The 25,328-nt window shown below is 37.6% G+C and overlaps 1 protein-coding gene across 1 annotated transcript in view; it reads right to left on the bottom strand.

Annotated features, from left to right (window-relative positions):
- Nucleotides 1-23,805, bottom strand: part of NEK1 (NIMA related kinase 1) — a 250,427-nt gene extending 226,622 nt beyond the window's left edge. Inside the window, 4 exon segments of the mRNA XM_058309299.2 lie at nt 5,353-5,450; nt 13,779-13,875; nt 14,390-14,538; nt 23,188-23,805. Coding sequence (XP_058165282.1) covers nt 5,353-5,450; nt 13,779-13,875; nt 14,390-14,506 — 312 coding nt within the window. The 5' untranslated portion in view covers nt 14,507-14,538; nt 23,188-23,805.
- Between the last annotated feature and the right edge of the window lie 1,523 nt (nt 23,806-25,328).

Below are 25,328 nucleotides of genomic sequence, written 5' to 3'. Positions count from 1 at the left end.
TGCCTGGCCCAAGAGCCAGAAGAATAAGAATTAATACTAAGACCGAACTAACTGAATAGAAAAACATGATTGTGGTTATTTGTTTGGAATATGGTTAGTTTTCTTTTTAAATGTTCTATATTTAAAGAATATATAAAGGGGAAGCAGATTTGGCTCAATGGAGAGTATCGCCTACCTAGGGAAGTCTAGGGCTCAAACCCAGGGCCTCCTGACCCATGTGATGAGCTGACCCATGCACAATGCTGATGCACGCAAGTAGTGCCGTGCCTCACAGGGTGTCCCCTGCGTAGGGGAGCCCTACAAGCAAGGAGTGCACACCATAACGAGAGCTGCCCGGTGCGAAAAAAGGCCAATCTGCCCAGGAGTGGCACCACACACACCGAGATCTGAAGCAGCAAGATGATGCAAGAAAACAGAAAAAAGATACACAGATTCCCGGTGCCGCTGACAACAACAGAAGTGGACACAGAAGAACACACAGCAAATGGACACAGAGAGCAGACAACTGGGAGGGCGGGGGAGAGCAGGGAAGGGGAAAGAAATTTTTTAAAATAAATCTTTAAAAATAATAATAAAATAAAAAAAGAGAGAATATATAATGGAAGCAGATTTGGCCCAACGGATAGGGCGTCCGCCTACCTCATGGGAGGGTCCAAGGTTCAAAGGTTCAAACCCAGGGCCTCCTGACCCATGGGATGAGCTGGCCCAAGCACAGTGCTAATGTGCACAAGGAGTGCCGTGCCACGCAGGGGTGTCCCCCACATAGGGGAGCCCCACGCGCAAGGAGTGTGCCCTGTAAGGAGAGCCGCCCAGCGCAAAAAAGTGCAGCCTGCCCAGGAATGTCGCCGCACACACGGAGAGCTGATATGGCAAGATGACGCAACAAAAAGAGACACAGGTTCTGGGTGCTGCTGACAAGAATACAAGCAGACACAGAAGAACACACAGTGAATGGACACAGAGAGCAGCCAACTGGTGGGGGGAGGGGCAGGGAAGGGGAGAGAAATAAGTAAAAAAAGAAATCTTAAAAAAAAAAAAATGTATGTCAATATTTTTCTTTTTTAAGCAGTCCCTAACCTTGATAGGGATTATGCTTTTGTAAACTGAAATGAAACATCTTTAAATGATATATGACTCTCAATGACCCTCTAAGAAATCAGAAACAGTTTTACTGCACTCTCCTTACAGTATTCCTTACAGTATTCCAGGAATTACAGTATTCCAGGGAATACTGTCATTTTCTATAGTTCAATAAGAATCTATCCTCCGTTTTACAAGAACAAAATTAGATAAATCATTGTGCAACCAAGGCTATACCTGGAATCTCATATTTGAGAATGATTTTTACTTAATCAAGTATGAAAAGCCCACTATTAAAAAATACATATGTGCAGCATTGGTCTATTTGGATTTATCTTTTCTGGGGTTCGTTGTAAGTCTTAGATGTTTATATTCATGTCTTTCATTAAATTTGGGAAGTTTTCAGCCAAAAAAAGAAAAATATATATATGTAACTGCTTATTTCTGCCAGTAAATCAGCCTGGTGACTTACAGTGTCCCAATGTCACAGATGGTAAGGTCACTTTCTAGCAGCCAAGAACTTTGGCAAATTTGGAGACCTTCAAGAAGAAAGGAGTTTACTCAAATTTATATATGCTGAAGTTAAAATATGCTGTAAAGGGGAAGTGGCTGTGGCTCAAGCAGACGAGCTCCTGACTACCATATGGGAGGCCCTGGGTTTGCATTCCGAGGTCTCCTTGTGAAGGCAGGCTTGCCCGCAGAGGCCACGGAGCACCAGCCGGCCTGCAGAGGCCGTGGAGCACTGATTCAGCAAAAATGATGCAACAGAAAAAGAAGGGAGACAAGCAAAAACACAGAAGAGCCTGCAGCGAATGGACACAGAGAGCAGACAGCACACAAAAAGCCACAATGGGTTTGGGGCGGGGGGGGGGACAAAAAAAAATGTGGTGTAGCATATCTTGGGCTTGGTTTCCTGGTCTTGGTACATTAAAGCAAATAATAGAGTTTTTAGAAATCTAATCCCAGATTCCCTATGAAAACTTCTGAACATAAACTGATTCTGAGGCATCAGATCAAGAATATATATCTGGAGATTATTTATGAACACAAGGAGACCATTAGAAAATGTATCCAGAAATTAGGCAAAGGCCATCCAAAGAATATCTAGGGAAATATACTCAGTTCACCTCATTGTTTACTACTGATTAAAAGTCAGAACATCAAGTCACTTCCTAACTTCAGATTTTTGATGTACTGACATACAAACAAGGAGGTAACACTGAAGAAATGGCTTGAGCAACTGAAGAATCGTCTTATCTCCTGTGTCTTGCTGTTTCCCACTTCTATTCTAGAAATGGACAAAACTATTCAGACTGATGCTATCCTAGAGCCTAACAGAGCTAGTCTCTGGCCTCTAAGTTTTCCTGCTTCAAAGCTCAGAAAGTCATAGTATGTTTTTGTTTAAATGACCTCTTCCCATTTCATGTAGGTTAAAATAAATATCCCTTATTTATACTACAAAATTTATAATTGAGAAGGGTAGAAAAGTTCTATTAACTTAAAAGATTTGCCAATTTTTATCATTCATTAAGGATAATCTCAGAAACGGACAAAAACTGAAGTAGATGTCCACAGTAATTTCTGGGACAAGAAATTAATTATGTACATATGTATATGTTCTACAGTAGAACCAAATTAATGGAATATCAATGTACTTTGTAGTGGAATGTTTGGCATTTATTAGCAAATTTTTTTAAATCGTAAAACACAGATGAATAAAAATAAGTACAAGAAATGGAACATACCTGATGAAGTTCTAATAAAAATAGTACTTTATACGCTAACATACATTGCTATTTGACCTTCACCATAACAGTGAGGTAGGTCGCATGGTAGGTACATCCCTAGTAACAAATGAGCATAGTCTCAGAACAGTTAAGTAACTTCTTAATAATTACCAAACTGATTAGTAGTACAGAAAGGACTCGAACTCAAGTCTTCTCAATCCAAGTTCTATGCTATTTCCAGTAAGCTATGCTCTTTCCAGTGGACTTACAGGAGGTAAGCATAGCTTGAGTACTATGACTTAAACCAGAGTACTTAATGAAAATGTAACTCAAAATCTCACTTTATCACATTTTGTAGTTACTGCCATGAACCTAAAAGTTCCCATCTATACAGTATCATCAATTAGCTAATAAGCTGTGCCCATGTGGTACCTACAACAAACTCAGCTTTTGCCATTATACTCCGAGATGCCACTGAAAAAACTGTCATCTTTGTTCTATAGTAAATTACAACCTAGTTAGAGAAACAATTCTAATGTGAAATTATTCATAGTACATTAAGAAGGTGCATGATATAGGCAAAATAAGTGTAGGCTTAGATGAACACTGCATGTATATACCATAAACTGGGTGGCTTAAAGCACTGGAAATTGATTCTCTCATAGTTCTGAATACCAGCAATCCAAAATCAAGATGTTGGCAGGACCATGTTTCCTCTAAAGCCTCTGGGGAGGAAGCTTCCTTCTTCTCACTTCTGGTAGCCCTGGGAGTTCCTTCACTTGAGTCAGCATAACTCCAATCTCTACCTCTATCCTCACATGGTTGTATTCTGTCTGTGTATGTGTGTCTTGAATTCCCTCTTTTTACAAAGACACCAGTCATAACTGGAATAGGGCCCATCCCAATCCAGTTCACCCTCGTCTTAACTAATTACATGTGCAAAGACCCTATTTCCAAATAAGGTCACATTCACAGGGATGGGGAGAAGGGTAGGACCTGAACATATCTTTCTGGAGGACACAATTCAATCTACAACAAGCACAATGGAGCATCATATACCAGTAACAACAGATGTACGAAGAGCAAAATAGATGGATCAGAAAACTGAAAAAGTAAAACTGAATGAAATATAGTACAACATGTACACATTTAAAATACACATATACAAAACAATGATAGTCATTTTTTCAAAAATACATAGAGATATTCATTAAACACATTGGAATGGCTGCCTAAGGACAGGGGGAAATGAGGTATGAAAATAAAAGAAAAAGAAATAAAAAAGCACAGGTTTTGCTGGAATGGAATATAATGCAGCTATTAACACTAACATAATTTATCTATAGAGACTAATATGCAAAGATGGACAAGAAGTTTTTAAGCAAGATATATATCCTATTTCTGTATGTGCATGTGTCTCAATGTATACAGGTATATGTGTAAATGTTTAATAGAAAGTTTGAAAGAATATAACAAAAAACAGTGATGATCTCAGGGATAGAATGGCAAGGAAAAAAGAATTTTATTTCTGTACTTTTAATTTTTTTTTTAATTTGCTTTAAGTTTGTAAAAAGAAAACTTTACAAACTTTTGAGATACACAGAACTAGGTTCAAACACTGACTATATTAGACAAGCTACTTAACCTTTCTTAAAAGCTGCATGAATAGATAAAACCACTAATTCATGGAGTTTTAAAAATTGAAGGAGATAACCAAGTACAACACTCCTAGCACCCAATCCCTATGTAAAAACTTGCAATTAAAATTAAGAATAGGTTATGATGAGAAACAGGAATTTGGAGAAGAAAAAGATCATGGAAGACTGGAATAGTTAGAGGAAATTTAAAGAAGGAGCCGGGCTTGAACCTTGCTTTAAAAAAATATAGACTATTAATAACAGAGAGGGGAAAGCATTACCAAAATACAAGAAATAGCGAGAATAAATAGACAAGAAGGAAAATGATCTGTACAAAGGAAACAACACATGACCAAGTGCTTAATACAAAGTACATACTCAATAAATATCTGTAAAATAAATGAGAAAAGGTAGTACATTAGAGAAAAATAGAAAAAAAAAAAGTTTGCTTAGGTAGGATAGGGCCATATTCTAAAGATCCTTGAAATCAAAACAGAGGAGATTAGACTTAATAGAGTTATCAATGTTAGGTTTCTAGAGGTTGAATTACCTGTGAAATACCACATTTTAGGAAGATATGGTTTGGCATAGAATATTTAATCAGTTATAATGAGTATATACACACAAATGCATAGGATATAACATATATTACACATGATGTTATTGACAGACCATAAATAAGATGGTAAACTGAAAGAAGATAGAAGCTAATGAGAGCAAAAATGTGACTGACAAGATAATGATATGATAGCAAACTGCTCAGTAATATAACTAGCATTTGTAGTTAAAAATTAATACACACCTAAACACACTTTGAATGCATTTTATTGTGAACTACTTCTCAATAACATTATAGAGTAAGAGTTATACTCAACATTAGAGTAAGAGTCAATCACATGCTAACTTACCTGATCCTCTTGAAATAAGATGCCTTTCTGTGCATTTATTCGTTTAAACAGATCACCTCCTTCACAGTAATCCATCACTATGTAGAGAGCACCATTTTCTACAAAATATAAACAATTCCATTTTACAAAATGCATATTAAAAGCACAGCTAAATTAAAAGTATTTAAAGGTTTACTTAAATACTTTTAAAAGGTTTACTTTTAAAAAGCAGCTCAAAATAACATAAAATGCTTAAAAGAATTAAGTTGCAAAGCCAAGGTATACCAGTCATACAAATTATACAATAGCTTCAGTTCACAAACAATTCTACCACTGAAGAATTTTCTAACAACACTATACCATTCTTTTAGTCAGCAGTGTAGACATTGACCTAAACATCTCTGTTATATAAACAGAATGCAGACAGATATACTTGATTTCATTGAATAGATTTCTTTAAAAGTCATGTAAAAAAAAAATTATGTTTTCTCACAAATTTGTCATTAGTTTCCAAATGACCATCAATGTTCAGCTTTGTTTTACCCACTTAGTCAATTGCTTATTAAACAACTACGTGAATAGGTGCTGTGATGAATTTAGGATTCAACAGTAAATCAGTTACAGTTTTTACCCTTTTGTTACTTTCTTTTTTTTTTTTTCATATTTTTTTATTGACTTTGTAATAATATTACATTAAAAATATATATGTGAGGTCCCATTCAACCCCACCCCACCCCCACCTCTCCCCCCCCACACAACACTCGTTCCCATCATCATGACACATCCATTGGATTTGGTAAGTACATCTTTGGCACCTCTGCACCTCATAGACAATGGTCCACATCATGGCCCATACTCTCCTCCATTCCATCCAGTGGGCCCTGTGAGGATTTACAATGTCCGGTGATTACCTCTGAAGCACCATCCGGGGCAGCTCCATGTCCCAAAGACGCCTCCACCTCTCATCTCTTCCTGCCTTTCCCCATACCCATCGTCCACCATGTCCACTTTTCCCAATCCAATGCCACCTCTTATATGTGGACATTGGATTGGTTGTGTCCATTGCACCTCTATGTCAAGAGGAGGCTCAGATTCCACCTGGATGCTGGATGCAATCCTCCCATTTTCAGTTGTAATCACTCTAGGCTCCATGGTGTGGTGGTTGTCCTTCTTCAACTCCATCTTAGCTGAGTGTGGTAAGTCCAATAGATCAGATTGTAGGTGCTGGAGTCTGTTGAGGCTCAGGACCTGGCTATCACATTGTCAGTCCAGAGATTCAAATCCCCTAAATATATCTTAAACCCCAACATTAACTGCACCTCCAGCACATTAGCATGAAAGTCTTATGAAGGGAGATCCCATCTGAGTCCAGATTCATCACACATAAACACCATTTCCAAAGAGGGACCATCTACCCTGGTAGTTAACCCCATCGGCCATGAACATAACTCCCATGGGTCTCTTTAGCCCTCAAAGGAACCAATATCTGGGGGTTGTATCTGCTTTATCTGTCTCTCTGACTCTGCTCAGTTGTGCATGAGGGCAATCCTTCTGCCAGCCTCCAGACTCTTTTTTAGAAACTCGTAGCCATATAAACTCATTTCTCCTTTCCATTTCCCCCTTTGTTACTTTCTTTGATTTTTACTCTCTTTTAAAACTGAATACAATCTGTGAACAACAAACAGGAAGTTGGGTCACTGCCCTATTCACTTTTATGACCAGTCAACAGAGAAGCGGAATTCCATGCCTCTACCTGTGGGTAGATAAGACTAGGACACTTGTAACCACCCTTACTGCCTTACTCCATCTCACAAAAAGAAGAGCAACTAATATCACTTCTGACATTTAAAATCACTGCACACTAGTAACAATGTCACAACTCAAAGGCCAGATCTGCCAGTTTTCACTTCTTTAATTACCAATGCTCAGGCCTTTATTTCCTTCCTTAATTTCATCAGTACTTACTTCTTGCACCTTGTCGTGGTGTTCTTGTCACTTATAGCCCTCATGTTCCCTTTTAATATACTGCTGCTTTTAATTTGCCATGGATTGCGAATCAAAATGATCAAGCTAATTAAGAAACTGTATGTCTCTTTGTGACTGATATGGAAAGACTGACCAAATATATTACAATGTGAGAAAAACAAAAGAAAAACCTCCAAGCTATAACCAGGCCCCAAGAGCACTTTTTCAATCTGTGTATATTGTCACCAGATTTTCTTTCCCATGCCCCAATTCCCATATGCTTAATATTGAAACTTCTTAAAAATCATTTTATAAGGCCTTAAATGCATAACTGTCACAAAATAACCATACTGACTATTAACTGAGACCTTTAGAAGGCTTATCTAAAATGGTACTTAATATCTCCAATTATATATTTTATATTTCTTTGACACTCCCTTTTTTCAAACTGATTCTGCCTGAACAACTCTATAAGAATCCAAAAGTAACACTCAGTGGAGTCGTCTTTCCCAAAAGCATTTTGTTATTTAATATATTAAAATTTTCTTTCCCCAGAAAGCTAAGTACAGGACTACCATATTACCCCGCAATCCCACTGCTAGGTATATACCCAAAAGAATTGAAAGCAGGGACCGGAACAGATATTTGTACATAAAAGTTCATGGCAGTATTCAAAATTGACAAAAAAATGGAAGCCACCCAAGTGACCATCAGTTGATGAATAAATAAAATGTGATATATGCACAATAAAATATTATTCAGCCATAAAAAGAAATGATGTCCTGATACATGCGACAATATGGATGTACCTTGAAGACATCCTGTTGAGTGAAATAAGCTGGACACAAAAGGGCAAATAGTATATGCTCTCAATGATTTAAAATAATTAGAATAAACAAACTCATAGAGTTAGAATCGAGAATACAGGTTACCAGGGGACAACATGGAGACATAGAATGGAAGTTAAGACTTAAAATGTATAGGGTTCCTTTTGAGAATGATGGAAATGTTTTAGTAATGGAAGTGGTGAGGGTAGTATAACATTGTGAAAGTAATTAACAACACTGAAATAAAATACCATGGACAATCATAAAAATGTGCTATCATCAACTGTAAAAAAATATTCCAAACCAATGCAAGGTGTTAATAATAAGGTGGTATATGGGAATCTTGTATTTTATGTATGATTGTCTGAGCCCACAACTTCTTAAGAAAGAAAATATTTTTGAGAGCAAGCCCTGAAATGAAAGATTTCATAAGAAAGAATTACATTAGGGAAGCCGATGTGGCTCAACTAATAAAGCATCCGCCTACCATATAGGAGGTCCAGGGTTCGAACCCAGGGCCTCCTGGTCCATGTGGTGAGCTGGCCCATGCGCAGTGCTGCCGCACGCAAGGAGTGCGATGCCACACCGGGGCGCCCCCTGCATAGGGGAGCCCCACACACAAGAAGGGTGCCCCACAAGGAGAGTCGCCCCACGCAAAAAAGTGCAGCCTGCCTAGGAGTAGCACCGCACACACCGAGAGCTGATGCGGCAAGATGACGCAACAAAAAGAGACACAGATTCCTGGTGCCGTTGAGAATGCAAGCAGACACAGAAGAAGACACAGCAAATGGACACGAGAGAGCAGACAACGGGGAGGGGGGGGGGAAGGGGAGAGAAACAAATAAAAATAAATCTTTAAAAAAAAACAAGAATTACATTAAATTACATTATAAGGTAAGGCAACTCTCTGGCAAATAATTTCAGGGAAATTTTACCTTACATTAAGGTAAATATGTATTTTTTTTCAATGCAATAAAAACTTTCCTCAAACTAAGAAAAAACAAAGAATCTGCAGACAGAAAAGGTAGAAAATGTCCCAAAGGAAACAGATTATTCAGTATTACTAACACTGTCATATTCTGGTACATTTCAATTCTTAAAAAAAAGAGTTCTTTGGGTATCAAGGAAAGATAAAGTAACTTATCACTGATTCAAACTTTTTTACAGAAACATTCAATATCAGAAGACAAACTGGGCTAGGGGAAATTATTTAGTCATATAAAAAAGGCATTGGTTAGATACTCTCAAAAATGCAAATATTAACTGCATTGAGGAAAAATATCATCCATAATCTCTTCATGGTAAAAAAAAAGATGAAATCCAGCCAACCAAGATGAATTCAGGAAAAGCTAGGTATAAAGGAATTAAAATAACAATTGAATCTGTTTAAATACAAAACCAAGGCAAAACAACTCTAAGAATTATGGTTTCAAGCAAAAAAAAAAAAGTTTTTACTATGTCAAGCTTAATAAAAATAATTTAGTGGAGAAGAACTGTAAATACACTAATTTCTTCATCTTTCATGGCAAACATTCAAAACAGTGCCACTGGCAATTTTTTAAACCAACCTGCTTATTTTTAAAAATTGACTAAATTATTGTTAAAAATTCCAGGAAGTAATTATTCAATTTTTAGAGTTCTCAAAAAGCTCTATGAGAAACAAAAGAGAAATCCAATGACTATAAAGAATAAAATGAGAAGATTATTCAGGTAAGGCAAAAATAAGAACTATGACCAAAGACAAAGAATTGCCAAATAAAGTTACATCATATAATTTGTTTTTTTGAGGTATTGGGGACAGGGATTGAACCTGGGATCCCTTATGTGGGTAGCCAGCACTTAACCACTGAGCCACATCAGCTCCCTGAGTTGGCCTTTTCATTTGTTGGCTTGTTGTTTTGTTTTTGTTTTTAAGGAGGCACTGGGGACCGAACCCAGGACCTTCCATGTGGGAAGCAGGCACTTAACTGCTTGAGCCACATCTGATCCCCTATATAAATTTTAGAATGAACTTATATCATAGGTATGAAGAGCGTGTGAGTCACAGGATCTTCCATTCCCATTAGCCTAAAAATTCCACTCCTACAGAGTTACTGCTAAAGTATGCAAAGACATCTGTGTAGGAATGTTCAGTGTAACATTATCTGTAAATAGTGCAAAACTGAAGTCTACCTAAATGTCCATAATAGAAAACAGGCTACACAAACTGTCATAGAGTCATATAGTGCATACAGTGAGATACACTGGAGTTGTTACAAGACATTTGTAAAGAATGAAGTGCATCAGGGGAGCAGATGTGGCTTCCCACATATGAAGCAGTCCCAGGTTCAATCCCCTACCCCAGTATCTGAAAAAAAAAAAAGAGCACATCAAATATTAACATGGAAAGATATCTGTGAGATGTAAAGTGAAAAAGACACGATGCAGAAATACATAGGTACGATCCCACTTGTTTTTAAACTGCTAAAGTTGTATTTATGTTTGTTTCATATAGGCTTAGAAAATACAATAAAGGATAAACAACAAATTGTTGATAATGCATATCCCTAGGGAATGGGAATGAGCGCAAAGAGGAAGAATAGAGAACTTAACTTTTAGTTCATACATGTCTATGCTTTTTGAGTATGTTTACCATGAGCATGTATTCCTTTAAAATTAGGTAATACTGGGAAACGGACTTTGGCCCAGTGGTTAGGGCGTCCGTCTACCATATGGGAGGTCCGCGGTTCAAACCCCGGGCCTCCTTGACCCGTGTGGAGCTGGCCATGTGCAGTGCTGATGCGCGCAAGGAGTGCCTTGCCACGCAAGGGTGTCCCCCACGTGGGGGAGCCCCACGCGCAAGAAGTGCGCCCGTGAGGAAAGCCGCCCAGCGTGAAAAGAAAGAGCAGCCTGCCCAGGAATGGCGCCGCCCACACTTCCCGTGCCGCTGACGACAACAGAAGCGGACAAAGAAACAAGACGCAGCAAATAGACACCAAGAACAGACAACCAGGGGAGGGGGGAAATTAAATAAATAAATAAATCTTTAAAAAAAAATTAAAATAAAATAAAATAAAATTAGGTAATACTAACAAAAAAACCTTATTGAGGGGGAGAGTGGCAGTTACTCAAGTGGTTGAGCACCTGCTTCCCACAAAGGAAGTTCTGGGTTCAATCCCCAGTACCTCCTAAAAACAACAAACAGGGAAATGGATGTGGCTCAAGTGATAAGGCCTCTGCCTACCATATGGGAGGACCCAGGTTCAATCCTGGGGCCTCCTGGTAAAAAAGAAGAAAAGAAAGCATGCCTGAGCGGCAAGCCAGTGCCAGCGTGGCAAGCCGAGTACCCGTGCAGTGAGCCAAGTGCCCATGTGGGTGCCCATGCAGGGAGCCAAGTTCCCACATGGTGAGCTGAGTACCTGCAGGAGTGCCTGCATGGCGAGCCAAGTGCTCACGCAGTGAGCCAAGTGCGCGTGCAGTGAGCTGAGTGCCCATGTGGTAAGTCAAGTGCCCATGTGAGTGCCCGTGTGGTGAGTTAGTGCCTGCGTGGCGAGCCAGTGCCCATGCACGAATGCCTGCACAAGTACCTGCATGGCAAGCTGAGTATCCACATGGTAAGCCAAGTGCCCACGGAGTGCCCACATTGCGAGCCACTGCCCGTGTGGTGAGCTGAGTGCACACACAGTAAGCCAGTGCCCGTGCAAGTGAGTCACACAGCAAGATGATGACACAACAAAAGAGAGACAAGGGAAGCATCAAGGTGAAGCACAGCAGAGACCAGGAACTGAGGTGGCACAAATGACAGGGAACTTCCCACCACATCAGAGATCCCCGGGATCAAATCCCGATGAATCCTAGAGGAGAAAGACAAGAAGAGAAGACAAAAAAAAAAAGAGAAATAGATATAGAAGATCACACAGCAAATGGACAAGACAGCAAAAACAGCAGGGCCGGGGAGAGGGCAGGGAAGGAAAAATATTTTTTAAAAAACAAAATAAATAAAAACAACAAAGGGGAAAAAAACAACTCAAGGGAACAGATGTAGCTCAGTGGTTGAGCGCTGGCCTTGACATAGGAAGTCCCAGGTTAAATTCTCAGCCCAGGTACTTGAAAAAAAACAAAAAAAAACCTTACTGAAAAAATGTACCACCTAAAATAATTAAAATAAGCAAATTCATAAAGTCCAAAACTAGAATACGGTTTACCAGGGTAGAGGGAGGGAATGGGGACTTAATACTTAATTAGTACATAGTTTCGGTCTATACTGATTGAAAAGTTTTGGTTATAGATTGTCGTGATTCACACCATTGCAAATATAATTAACGCTACTGAATTGTTCACTTCAGTGTAGTTAAAAGAAGAAATTTTAGTTGTATATATGTTCGTAGAATATAAATTTTTTAAAAACCATAGAACTGTAAAACACAGTGACCCGTAATATAAACTACAGGTTGCAGTTAACAGTATAATTATAATAATATTGCTTCATCAATTCTAACAAAGCCACCACATAGTGTTAATAGGGAAAACTGTGTGTTGGGGGGGTGGGGGGAGTGTAATAGGGAACTCTGTATTTTCTGCATAATTTTTCAGTAAATCTACAGTTTCTCAAAAAAAGAATAGAAAGAATAGAATAGAATAGGAATAGAATATGCCACCCCTTTTGAATCATTCAGATATCAATGTTCAGTTTTAAGTGCAGCAATCAACATAAACGTAAATATCTGCAGGAATATTTGTCAACATACACTCAAAACCTTTTAACTTGAAATATTAAAATCTTGATGATGAAAGAAAAAACTGAAGAAAAGATGCCAGGGAAAGGATAAATGAAGTTCCAGGTCTTGGGATGAAAGAGTTAACTTATCTTTTACATTAGATATAAATTTTCATTTCACTGTCCTCATAACAAATAAACTGAATATATTAATTCCTTAACTGAATCATAGTATTTAAAAAAAAAAAACATGTTCTACTTTAGTAGATGCCAAATTCACCTGAAAATAAAGACACTTTAGCTCTTATTCAGACTGAAACCAATTTGTGACGTAACCTTGAAAGTTATTTAAACCATTTCTACCACCATATAATATTATCTTTTTGTTTAGTAAGTTATAAGGATTCATGATAAATTTAGGAATGAAATTTTACTTCAGCCCTAATAAGACCACCCTGACCTGCAACTTTAGAGAAAGAAGCTTTGCCTTATGTCAGTGCCTGAATTACCAGATATTCCAAAAACAAGCAATTATAGCTATAACTTTTTAAGAATTTGAAAATATTTTTCATATGCCTCAGTATTATAATAATGAAGCATACAGAAGCATACTAATGAATATGATACTTTCCAATATTATAATATTTTCTTCGTAGTAATGGTAGCAGCACTTAAATGGAGCTTAAAAAGGTATAAATTACTGTTCATGTTTTGCCCCAAATTCTTTCACGTCACACAATGCTTCTTTTTAAACAATCACAAAAATAAGCTAGCCAGAGACAGTGTCAGTATTATCCTAAAATCAAGCTGATACCCATACACATAAGATATTGAAGCAAAAATGATATACTTTTCTTCATGAGAATACATTCACAAGAAGACTCTTTATAAGGAAATGATCCCAAAATTATCATTTTGCTTCAGATTTCTTTTAAACTCTTTTGCAAAACTGATCTGACCTTCAAATGATTCTCTATACTGGACAATATTTGGATGTCTCATGTTTGCCAACACTGCAACTTCTCTCCTTGATTCTTCCCTTTCTTTACTGGACATCTTAAAAGAGAGAGGGAAAAAAAAGAAGATATTAAATTAAACCATCAAGAAACAATCTAAAAGTCAATAAGGGAGTGGTTAAAATATAATAGTACTAATAAAATATATCCCATACAACAAACTATAGGAAAAAGTTAAAAAGAATTAGTTGAACATACCAGTATAAACATTTTTAAGATGTCCATCCAAGATTAAATTACAAAACAGTAGATACTATATTTTTGTAAATACATGCACATAAACACACAAAGAAAAAATCTGAAAGAATACAGAGACTATTCTGAAATAAGTAGTTCTTTCAGTGATTATAGCTGTCTTCTACCTTTTTTTTAGGAGGTAATGGGGTTTGAACCCAGGACCTCAGATATGGGAAGCAGGTGCTCAACCACTGAGCTATACCTGCTCCCGTCTTTCACTTAGGTTATATGTTGCTGTATTTTTTTTGTATTCTTTAACAATGAGCCCTATTGTAATGAGGTTATCATTTGTGCAACCAGACTAAAAGTATACTTACTCTTGAGATATTAATTTCCTTGATAACATAGTGTCTGTCATCTTCTTTAGATTTAACAAGAATGGCTTTTCCAAAGGAACCTTCTCCAATCTTTTGTAGTCTAACATACTTCTCCATGGTTCTTTCTCTAAGGCATCCTTACAGACGTGCTAGACATAAAAAAGTAATTGTTAAAAGAGATAAAGCTAGGGAAGCAGATGTAGTTCAAGCAATTGGGCACCTCCCTACCACATGGGAGGTCCCGGTTCAGTTCCCAGTGCCTCCTAAAGAAGAGCAAGACAGCAAGCCAACACAACAGGCTGGTGTGGTGAGCTGGCGCAACTAGATGACACAAGGAATACACATCAGGGAAACAAAGAGAAACACTGCAAGCAGAGAGCGGAGGTAGCTCAAGCGATTGGGCACCACCATCCCACATGAGAGGTTCTGCATTAATCTTCCCGTGCCTCCAAAAAAAGAGGACGCAACAAACACACAGAAAGCAGATAGCCAGGGCAAACAACAGGGATGGGAACAAATAAATCTTAAAAAAAAAAAAAAAGATAAAGCTTATCTTCTGTGACAATTCACATTCTAATCCCTTACTGATTTGCTAACTTTAAAAGAAAGTGTATTTAAAACTCTTTGCTGAGTTTTAAACAAACTTCATCTCAAGTTTACACATGTAACCTAGTTACAGTTAAAAAAAAACAAACAAACAGTGACAACTCAATTTTCTAAGAAGAATGCTTTGGAAAAACAAATACTGTAGGTACTTCATGTATGGAGAGAAAAGAAAACTTCTTACTATAAGAATTAATTAGTAGCATTATTTTTATTATCTCCAATAAGAGACAATAACGCAAGCTTACTAAGACATTATTTTCCAAGTTTAGTTAATTCTTACTAGAAATTTAAATTTCTTACATTTGTTATTATAAAACTTCAATAAAAATCTCTGTACATAATTTTTGCATATTTATTATAAGGATTTCCTTAGATTAGAATCTGAATTCACAGGATAAGCATTTGAAACATTGCTTAACTGTCCTACAATTACTCATTTTACGTGCCTCAGTTTACTCTTTGGTAAAATGTGGCTAACAATGGTTGTACTTATAGAACTGCTGGGAGTATTCGTTAATTTAAGTAACATACTTTTTTTTTTAAGAGTTTATTTTATTTATTTTTCTTTATTTATCCCTCACTCACCCAGATGATTCTCTCAGTCTGACTGCTCATTATTTGCTCGCCTTCTACAGGAGGCACCAGGAACTGAACCCGGGACCTCCCACATGAGAGGAGAGTGCCAAACAGCCTGAGCCACATCTACTGCCCATGAACTCTGGCGTTTGCTGGCTTGAAGCATCTGTTCTTTACGGTGAGAGGCAGGCATCTAAGCTCTTTGTGGCAGGAGGCAGGCATCTAAGCTCGTTGTGGCAGGGGGCAGGCGTCTAAGCTCGTTGCAGCAGAAGGGAGCCATCTAAGCTTGTTGCAAAAGGAGGTGGCATCTAAGTTCGCTGCAGCAGTAGGTGGCGTCTGCTCATTTTTTTTTTTATAGGAGGTACCAGGACCTACCCCAGACCTCCCATGTGGTAGGCAGGCGCCAAAGGGCTTGAGCCACACCTGCTTCCCTAAGTAATGTACTTTTAATGATGTCTGGCACATAGTGAACACTGTGATAGTATATACTGTTCTTCTTACTCATTAGATTTGATGAGGGGAAATAGTGTCTCATTTTTATTTGAATTTCTTTTGCTTACCATTAAGTTTGATTTTTTTTCTCCCAAAATGCCCTGAACGTTTGTATTTGTTCTTTTTTGAAATACTGATCCATTTTCTTCATCTATTTTCTACTGGGATTGTCTTTTTTATTAATTTTTAAATGCTTCTATGTAATAAAAATATTAGCTCTTATTTGTTGCATTTTTTCCTTAAATGTTATTTTCCTTACAATTTTATTTCAATATAAAAGTATATTTTGATGTGATGTATTAAAATTTCTGCTTTATATCTCTGCTTCCGGTATCATACTTAGACCCTACCCATATCAAGATAATTGATTAAGATCATTAATAGCTTTAACAATAGTAATTTCGGGAGAATGGTAGGAATAGAAGCCAGAATACAAGGGCTTGGAAATAAATGCAAAGAAAAATTTTTTAAATAAAAAGAGAGAGAGAGAGAGAGAGGAAGGTAGAAAAGTAATCATAAGTACTGCTTATTGGCAAGATCATTCTTACAAAGGAGATACATGAATTTGCTATGATCTGAAGCTAATAAACATTTAATTCACCTAATACACTGTTTTCTATTTCCATTCACAGCAAACAGGCTTCCAATGTATAATTCACTTTTAGAAGATAGTCATGAAGACTATCTTAAAATTCCTATGACCTATTACTGTACTTCTCATTGAAACTTAAAGGAGGGAGAGGGGAAAAAAAGGTGTAACATGGGGATATTTTCAGGACATTGGAATTGTCCTACATAATGCTGCAATGACAGATACAGGCCATTATATATTTTGTCATAACTTAAAAACGTGCAGGACAGAGTGTAAACTATAATGTAAACTGTAGTCTGCAGTTAGTGGCAAAGCTTCAATATGTGTTCATCAATTGTAACAAATGTACCACACTAAAGAAAGATGTCGTTAACGTGGGAAAGTATAGGAAGGGGATGGAGTGGGTCATATGGGAATACCCTATATTTTTTATGCCACAGTTATATAATCTGAAGTTTCTTTAAAATACATAAATAAAAGAGTACAATTGAACAAGAAAAAAATCCATGTTCTTATTTCATCCATCAATGCTTAATTTGTTTAATATGACTTTGTCTCTAAATAAAGGCTTTAATCTCAAATGACAAAGTTCATATTCTGAAATGAAGGCCAGAATCCAGTCTGTGGTAAAATCAATGAGATAATGACGTCTTATGAAATTTGGGGGGAAAAGACTGCCTCTACCTTAGAAAATATTATAACCATTTCCATTTCAAAACTCCTGCAGGAAACAAGTATTCTTTCAGTTTAGAGAAAACAAGAAATAAACTATTACCATAGCACTATATAGCATCATTGGTAAGTTAATGAAGAAATATCATTCCAAACACATTTTCAAGTTCCAGGTTTTTTAACCAACATACTAAAATGCCTACCTGGGCAGCAAGAATTTAAGGATTTCTCTAGGACATGAAATTATAATATATTACATTACTACAATACTTACAACAAAAATCAGGATAAACTCATTTCATAAATTATATTACATTAAATTATACCCACATAATGAGATTATTTCATAACCATATTTATTTTTACTTTTTGCCAAGAGGAAAAACAAAATTAGTCACTTTGGCCCTGCCTCAAAACTTAGTTGCCAATTTCTTTCTAGGTACCATACCAACAAGACCAAAGTTCCAAGAGTTCCTAGTATTACATTCTGTTGTCTACCATATCATTGAGAACTGTAGTTCTGAATAACTCAAAGTAAGGGAAAATCTCTGGGCCTCAGTTTCATCATCTAAAAATACTAAAGAGTTAAAGATAATGATATCTTAAGGGCCCTACCAACTCTAATAGTCTATCACTTGGGGAGCGGATGTGGCTCAAGTGGTTGCACACCTGCTTCCCACATGGGAGGTCCCAGGTGCAGTTCCCAGGGCCTCCTAAAAAAATAAAGAAAGAAACAAAAAACAAAAAAAAGCTCAGGGCAGCCAATGTGGCTCAGTGGTTGAGTACAGCCTTCCCACATATAAGGCTCCGGGTTCAATCCCCCAGCCTCTGGTACCTTAAAAGAAAAAAGAAAAAAAAGTCTATCACTCAAGGAGAAGAAATAAAAAAGTAAGTAGGTTAGTTTGTAACCAATAAATCAGCTTTGCAGGAAATACTAAAGGGTGTACTACAGCCTAAAAAGGAAAGACAGGAGAAAGAGGCCTGGAAGACAGTCTAGAAATGAAGATAATATCAATAAAAGTTACTCAGTCTCAAAAGAGTGGTAAAAATAAAATGACAGATAAAACCCAAATATTCAGGAATAAACTTAACCAACAATGTAAAGCACTTGTATTTAACAACTCATTGTTAAAAGAAATTGTAAAAGACCTAAATAATTGGAAGAACATTCCATGCTCATGGATTGGAAGACTATCATTAAGATGTCAATTCTACTCAAATTGACATATAGATTCGAGCAATCCCAATAAAAATTCCACCATTTTTAAAATAAATGGAAAACAATTACCTAATTTATTTGTAAGAGTAAGGGGTCCTGATCCTGAATAGCCAGAAACATCTTAAAAAGGCAAAGCAAAGTTGGAAGACTCTCATTTCTGGACTTTAAATCATATCACCTAGCTACAGTGGTAAAAAACAGCATTGTACTGGCATAAAGACAGACACATAGACCACTGCAACCAAGCTGATGGTTCAGAAACATAACCTCACATCTATGGTGAAGTGATTTTTGACTAGCCTATCAAACCACCCAGCTCAGGCAGAACAGTCCATTCAACAAAAGGTGCTGAAAGAACTGGATATCCATAGTCAAAAGAAGGAAAGAGGACCCCTATCTCACACATCATAAAAAAATTAACTCAAAATCGATAAAAACCTAAATATGAAAGCAAGAACCATAAAGCTTCTAGAAGAAAATGAAGGTAAATATCTTCAAGACCAGGTGGTAGGTGGTAGATTCTTAAAGGAGATAAGAGGAGGACTGAGATGGACTACTGATGTTTAATGCATGCAGAAGTTTTAAATAGCTTTACTGTAAATGTATGGAAATGTACAGTTGATGGTAATATATTATAGTGAGTAACAGCTGGTTTATAAATGGGATGTGGCTGAAAATGGTAGTCTAGGGATATAAACACCAACTGACAGAAAGCTAGAGAATAATCTATGACTAGCACAGTAAACCCAGAGGTAGATGAGAATTGTGGTTCATGATGTAGATGCAAGAGTGTCCTTTGTGAGCTAGAGCAAATGCACATCATTACTGCAGGATGCTGGGAATGTGGAGATGCACAGGAAAAATACAACTCGAGTGACCTATGGACACTGGTTTACAGTAACAATTGTAATATTCTTACATCTATGCCAAAGATGTACTGTGTTGATAATGGGTGAGTATGGAAAAAGTGTGCCAAATGTATACTAAGGACCTGGGAATAATAGGATATTATCTTATAATCTATAACAAATGTTCCACCATGGTGTGGTGTGTTGATACAGGGGTGCTGTTTGGGAATTCTGCAAGTATGCATGATTGTTTTTTAGTTTACAACTTCTGTCATAAAAATATATTTTAAAAATAATAATAGGGTGGGTTGGGAAAAATACAACAAATGTAAGATAAGGACTATCATTAGCAGTAAGATTTTGACAATATTCTCTCATAATTTGTAACAAATGTCTCACAACAATGCAAGGTGTGTAGGTGGTGGGTTGATGTATGGGACCCCGGTATGATGTTATGTGTGTTTGCTTTGTAAGTTCACAACTTTAACTATACACTTATTGTTTATGTATGTTCATGTATATATGATATAAAAATAACAATAATAGGGAGGGTTGGGGGAAAAATACTTTGGTAAGTAGTAATAGTTTGAGGATGCTCTTTAATCATTAGTTAAAAATGTTTAACAACAATGCAAGGTATAGGTGTTAAGGTGAGATAACAGAGACCTATATGTTATATATGTTAGTTTTGTAAGTTCACAACTATTACTGTACACTTACTGTTTATGTATGTCTATATATGAGTGATAAGCGTCAATAAATATTTCAAGAAGTAGTTTAGAAAATAAAAAGCCCCATGTTTAGAATCGTACTATTAGCAACAGAGTGGGACTGACACAGAAATATGGCCGAAGCTTTTCCATCAGCAAAATCCAAAGAAGTCATGACAGTAATCTCTTTATCCTAATTCTTTAAAAAGTCAAAAAATAAACTGCAATTACCAGTTAATCATGCCAGATTGAACTCACATGTTTACCTCCATGCCCTTCCCAAACCTAACCAGTATGACTTCAAAGGACCAAAAGACAGAAGAGGCAATAGCAACAAAATTTTGGAAGCTAGAGAACACAAGAGCAACCAATAACTGACATAAGAAGGAAAAAAATTGTAACCTAAGCCAGCAGGGGGAAAAATACAGAAAAAGGAAATTCATACCACAGAATAGCAAATAATTAGAAGCACTTGTCTCTGAAAGTAGAAATAATATTGAGACCAAAAAAAAACAAAAAATAAGACTAGTTGAAAGACCATGTAAAAAGCAGTTGGATCCATACTTTACCTCTACTACCTTTCCTAGTCAGGAATGGTTTCTAGGTTATGGATACCAGGCACAGCTGAGGATGGAAATGCCATATAATCTGGGAAATTAAGTGAGAATCTACAAAATGCTAAGACTGTGTTCCAACCATGATGGTGTAGCTCACAGCTCATATCAGACCAATCCACCTCCTAAAACAATTCTAAAAGCTAAGCAAAATAAATAAAATAAAGCAGGAATTAAGAGGCTAGACACTGAAAGGAGGGAACACATTCTATGAGTTCCACATTCACCCCAACTTTTTCCCTGAAGACATTTACCGAACTGTGACACAGCAGCAATCTTACTGGGCTGAGCAGAGACAGAGTTCAGGGCTGCCAAAAATCTGGGGGGAAAGGAAAAGAATAAAAGGAGTCTAAAATTCTACATATAATTTCCATCTCTAAGTTGTGCATACACAGGAAATAGTCTAGCCCCAACAAAGCCTAAACCCAACTCTTGATAGAGTGAAGGTTATCCACTGGCTCTCCCTGCTGTCAGAACAAAACTTAACAGTACATACTCTACGGTTTCTATACGTTTTCACTCACAACATCCAGCATCCAGTAAAAAATGATGAGGCACATTAAAATGAATAAATCGGAAAAAATATCCAAAATCCAAAAAGAAAACACACACACACACAAATGGAAACAGACTCACAAATAAGCCAGATATGGATTTATCAGTAGGGAACTTTGAAATAACCATGATTAATACAGTTGGTCCTCATTATTTGCAGATTCCACATTCAACATGCTTTCAAGATCATTCATGGGCATGTGCAAAGCTGCAAAATATTTGAGTTGCCAGACATGCAAGTTCCCTAGTGAGAGCAAGATTTTTCAATCTTTAGTACCTTCTGAATTTTAAACCAAATGAATGTATTCTCCATTCAAAACAATAAATAAAATCAAATTTTAAAAAGAATAACTGCTGATAGAAAGCTAACTCAATTTCCCCAGCTAAAATCTCTCAACAGTTCACCATTTTCAAATTCCTCACCTTGACATTCAAGGCTTTTCAATATGGCATCACTGTTTTTCAAATATATCAACTATGCACCAAAAACTCCTAACCTCTAGTCAAATTAGACATTTTTCCTCACATTTTACTAAAAATGACTTTAAAGCTACAATGTTTGACATAATAAAATTTTGTGCACTAAATATGAAAAATATCAGAACATCTGAATGAAAACTGTATCCCTCAAAATCTGTAACCCACAGAGATAGGCAGGAAGCCCTCAAAAGTAGTTTCAGATATTTGATGGGCAGTTGTCCTGTAGGGAAACACTGGTAAAGGAAATGTTAGTAGATTTCAAAGTCCATAAGGTACTGTCTGCTACAACCAAAACATATAGTTCCCCCCAAATTTAAAAAGGCCAACTTGAACTGTGAGAGAGGTTCCATTCATCTTCTCAGCAAGGAAAGTCCCTGCCTTATTTCTCATTGCTCGAAAAAGCAGAAGGCAAAAATGGGAATCCTATTAGACTTTTTCAAACTTTTTTCTTCTTTGTAAATCCAATCTGACAACAGCTTCTTTGGTGGAGACCAGCAGCATGTAAATAAATAATTTGTATTTGTGTAAAGGTGTCATATTCTTCTTAGAAAAGAAGAAAGCAGAAAACTACAGAGTTAACTTTACTTGAAATACAGTGTCAATTTATTTAACCTCAAAAGAACTCCTGCAGCCAAGTTCTATAACCTTTACTAAATCCTAATGATAATTGTTACTGTGCAAAACCCTGTTTCCCCACAAAATACACTCCTTACTTTTCACCAAGAATAATGGAAAATTTAAATCAAACAGATCTGTAGATCTCTCTACTATCAGGCAGACCTAAACTAGAAACAAGAGGCTACTTTTCCCTACATCTGGCTTCCCTCCGTCTTCTCTACCATACTGCTGCATCATAAGAAAAGGCCATATTAGCTTATGTTGGATATTACCTTCAATCCTTCCCAAACATTTCTAATGCTACTTACCAAGGCAATTAGAAAAATGTCTGTTTTGGTGTGGCTCTTACATTAGAGAATAAAAACAGGCCTATGTAAGCAAAAAGAAATTAAAAAATGATGAACACTGAAAGTAGAACTTTTAATGTCTTACATATGGAAATTGTGTCAAATAATGGAAATGAAATTTAAGATATTAGGGGAACCACTTAAGTTTTCCTCCTAAATAAAATGTATACGTAATTTAAGATCATAAGCAACTAACATATAAGCAACTTAAATGACTTATCAATACCAAGATTTCCATTACTATTTTAATTCCATTATCACTATAGTTCTTTTTAAAATGTCAAAGAATTGCTTTGTAATATATATCGTTCCTTAGAGAATTAACACTGTAATGAGATGAAGGTATTTTCCGTGCACTTAAGATGAGTATCTGTTCACCCTCTATATCATCAAGTCTAAACAAGGGCTCCTCACTTCCAGTATGATTTTACTCCTTTGCACGTCATTGATTCCCCCAAGTACAACTCACCTCAATGGCGGGGCTTTAGTAGGAATAACGGGGATGATCGCTAAGCATCAGTCTAAATAAGGCAGTCTTCTTATGGGACTTAATAAGGCAGAGGCACCATCCCGCATTTAGAAAATAATATCCTGAAAGAGAAATCAAGTCTGTCTACCCAGCAGCTCACAGTCCAGCCTGAAAGGTGGTGCCGAGCCTCCCACGCTTGACACCAGCTTTTGGCTGACGCCTCAGGCTGGATTACGTCGCACCTCGGGCAACGCCCGGTGAGGCAGGCCCAAACGACCCAAATGAAAACAACCGACTGGTCCCTGAGCCCCCTGGAAACGCCGGGCGGCAGCGGAGCGAGTGCCTGGGTTACCGCTTCTCCAACTTCAAAGAGGTAGTTGCGAGCGGCCTTAAAGGGTCGTGGGACGGGCGGCATTTGAGACAGGGCGACTACCTGCCTGCCACGTCCTCCTGCCTCGCAACGCCGGCTCTAAAATCCGGGGAACACGGGGACACAGGAAAACAGCGAGGGACTCCAAGCTGAGGACTCCACACCCCAGCGCCCCAGAAGCCCAGAACGAGCAGCTATGAAAGGTGTGCGGCTGAAACGTCACGAGCGCCGGCGTGTGACGTCAGCGCGTGGAGGCCGGCGCGTTTGCGGGCGTGGTCGGGAAGGATCCGCCGGGCAGGGCGGGGCCGCGAGGGCGGGGGGCGGGGTCCCTGCGGCTGGAGCCCCGGCGCTGCAGAGCCTCGGAGCCCACGGGAAAGGAAAGGAGCAACGTGAGGAGGTAGAGAAGAGGGGGGACGTGTAAAGATGCAATGCATTAAACCAAGTTGAGGACCAGAGCTTAGACCAATAGAAGCTAATTTAGAATAAAGCAAATTTTAAATTTGTCCCAGCCCGTAATACGTAGAGAAAAGGGTGTTTTCTTTTCACTGTATAGCAAACGCCTTAGAGATGCCATACTTTTAAAATAATTTTGCCTTGTAACCTAAAGCTTCTTTCAAAATAAAACTTTAAAAATGATTTTGCTTAAAAAGCAAGCTTTTTTCTAGTGTATTTGGATGATTAAAACAGCCAAAACATTTTAAAAGTAAAAATTTTAAACCTTGAAATGTTAAAAAGGTCAAAGACATAATAAGGTTTTCTGTACCTTTATGTCTAATGTGTGTATAATTACTTGCCTGTATATATTTCAGTGCATTGCAGTGTAAAGTAGGCTTCGCTGCAGGACTTACGGAGAGAGTTAGGAACATATTGCCCTGAAGCTGTAAAAAGAGATCAAATCTCTGCGGTCATGGGTAGTCATTTGATTAGGTTGACTTACCCAGAGTAACCAAGACACCGGTGAACCCAAACTCCAGACTACAGCAGGATGGTGGCATGTGTGCTACCTTAGTTGCACTCCAGTTGTTTGTGCTGTACAGTTGTTGTAGTATGTGGTTGTGGTGGAGAGATAACAGATTTTGCCAGAGAATTCAGAGATCCAGTGTTTCAGATCTTTGCTTCAAAGATACCCACCCTCTTCTCCCACCTCCTTTCTCCAACACACCACACATTCAAGACCATCTTCTCATGCCAGTCTTTGGGTTAGTCATGTTTGTAAGAAATATTTTATTACTAGCACGGAAGTTGAAAGTTTTGGCTTTCTTTGCCAGAAGATGGCACTGTAAGTTACCCAACCTGGCAACCCAGAGAAAATCTGCCTGGTTTATCCCTTCCGTCTCCACACAACAGAGGGCCTATTTTCCTCATTCATTCCTCTTCTAGGCTAACCTGTGACCTCTCCCACCCCCAGTTAGTCAGTAGGAATTTTGGTATCTGAATGCACAATAACTCTAGCTCTACCCACTTTCCTTCATACAGCGAAGCAACATACGGGCATTGCCAAATGCTAATCTAAGCAAATTCTTTTTTGCATCTTGCTGGAAAAAAAGTTTATCAAACACTTCCTTAGGTAATTCTTCAGATTTTTATCATAAACTGTTAGAAGGAATATAAACTCCTACTGTCTTTCCGGGAGGCAAGCTAGCAATGTGCATATCTATCCTTTGACTCAGTGATTTCACTTCTAGGACAAGCGGGAAAACACATAAAGACAAGAATAAGCATTATTTTTTATAACCAGAAAAATTAGAAACAATGTAAATGTTTAATAATA

The sequence above is a fragment of the Dasypus novemcinctus genome, chromosome 1, assembly GCF_030445035.2.
Source record: "Dasypus novemcinctus isolate mDasNov1 chromosome 1, mDasNov1.1.hap2, whole genome shotgun sequence".
Classification (NCBI taxonomy): Eukaryota; Metazoa; Chordata; class Mammalia; order Cingulata; family Dasypodidae; genus Dasypus; species Dasypus novemcinctus.
Note: the sequence above shows the minus strand (reverse complement) of the source record. Positions and strands in the feature narration are given on the sequence as shown.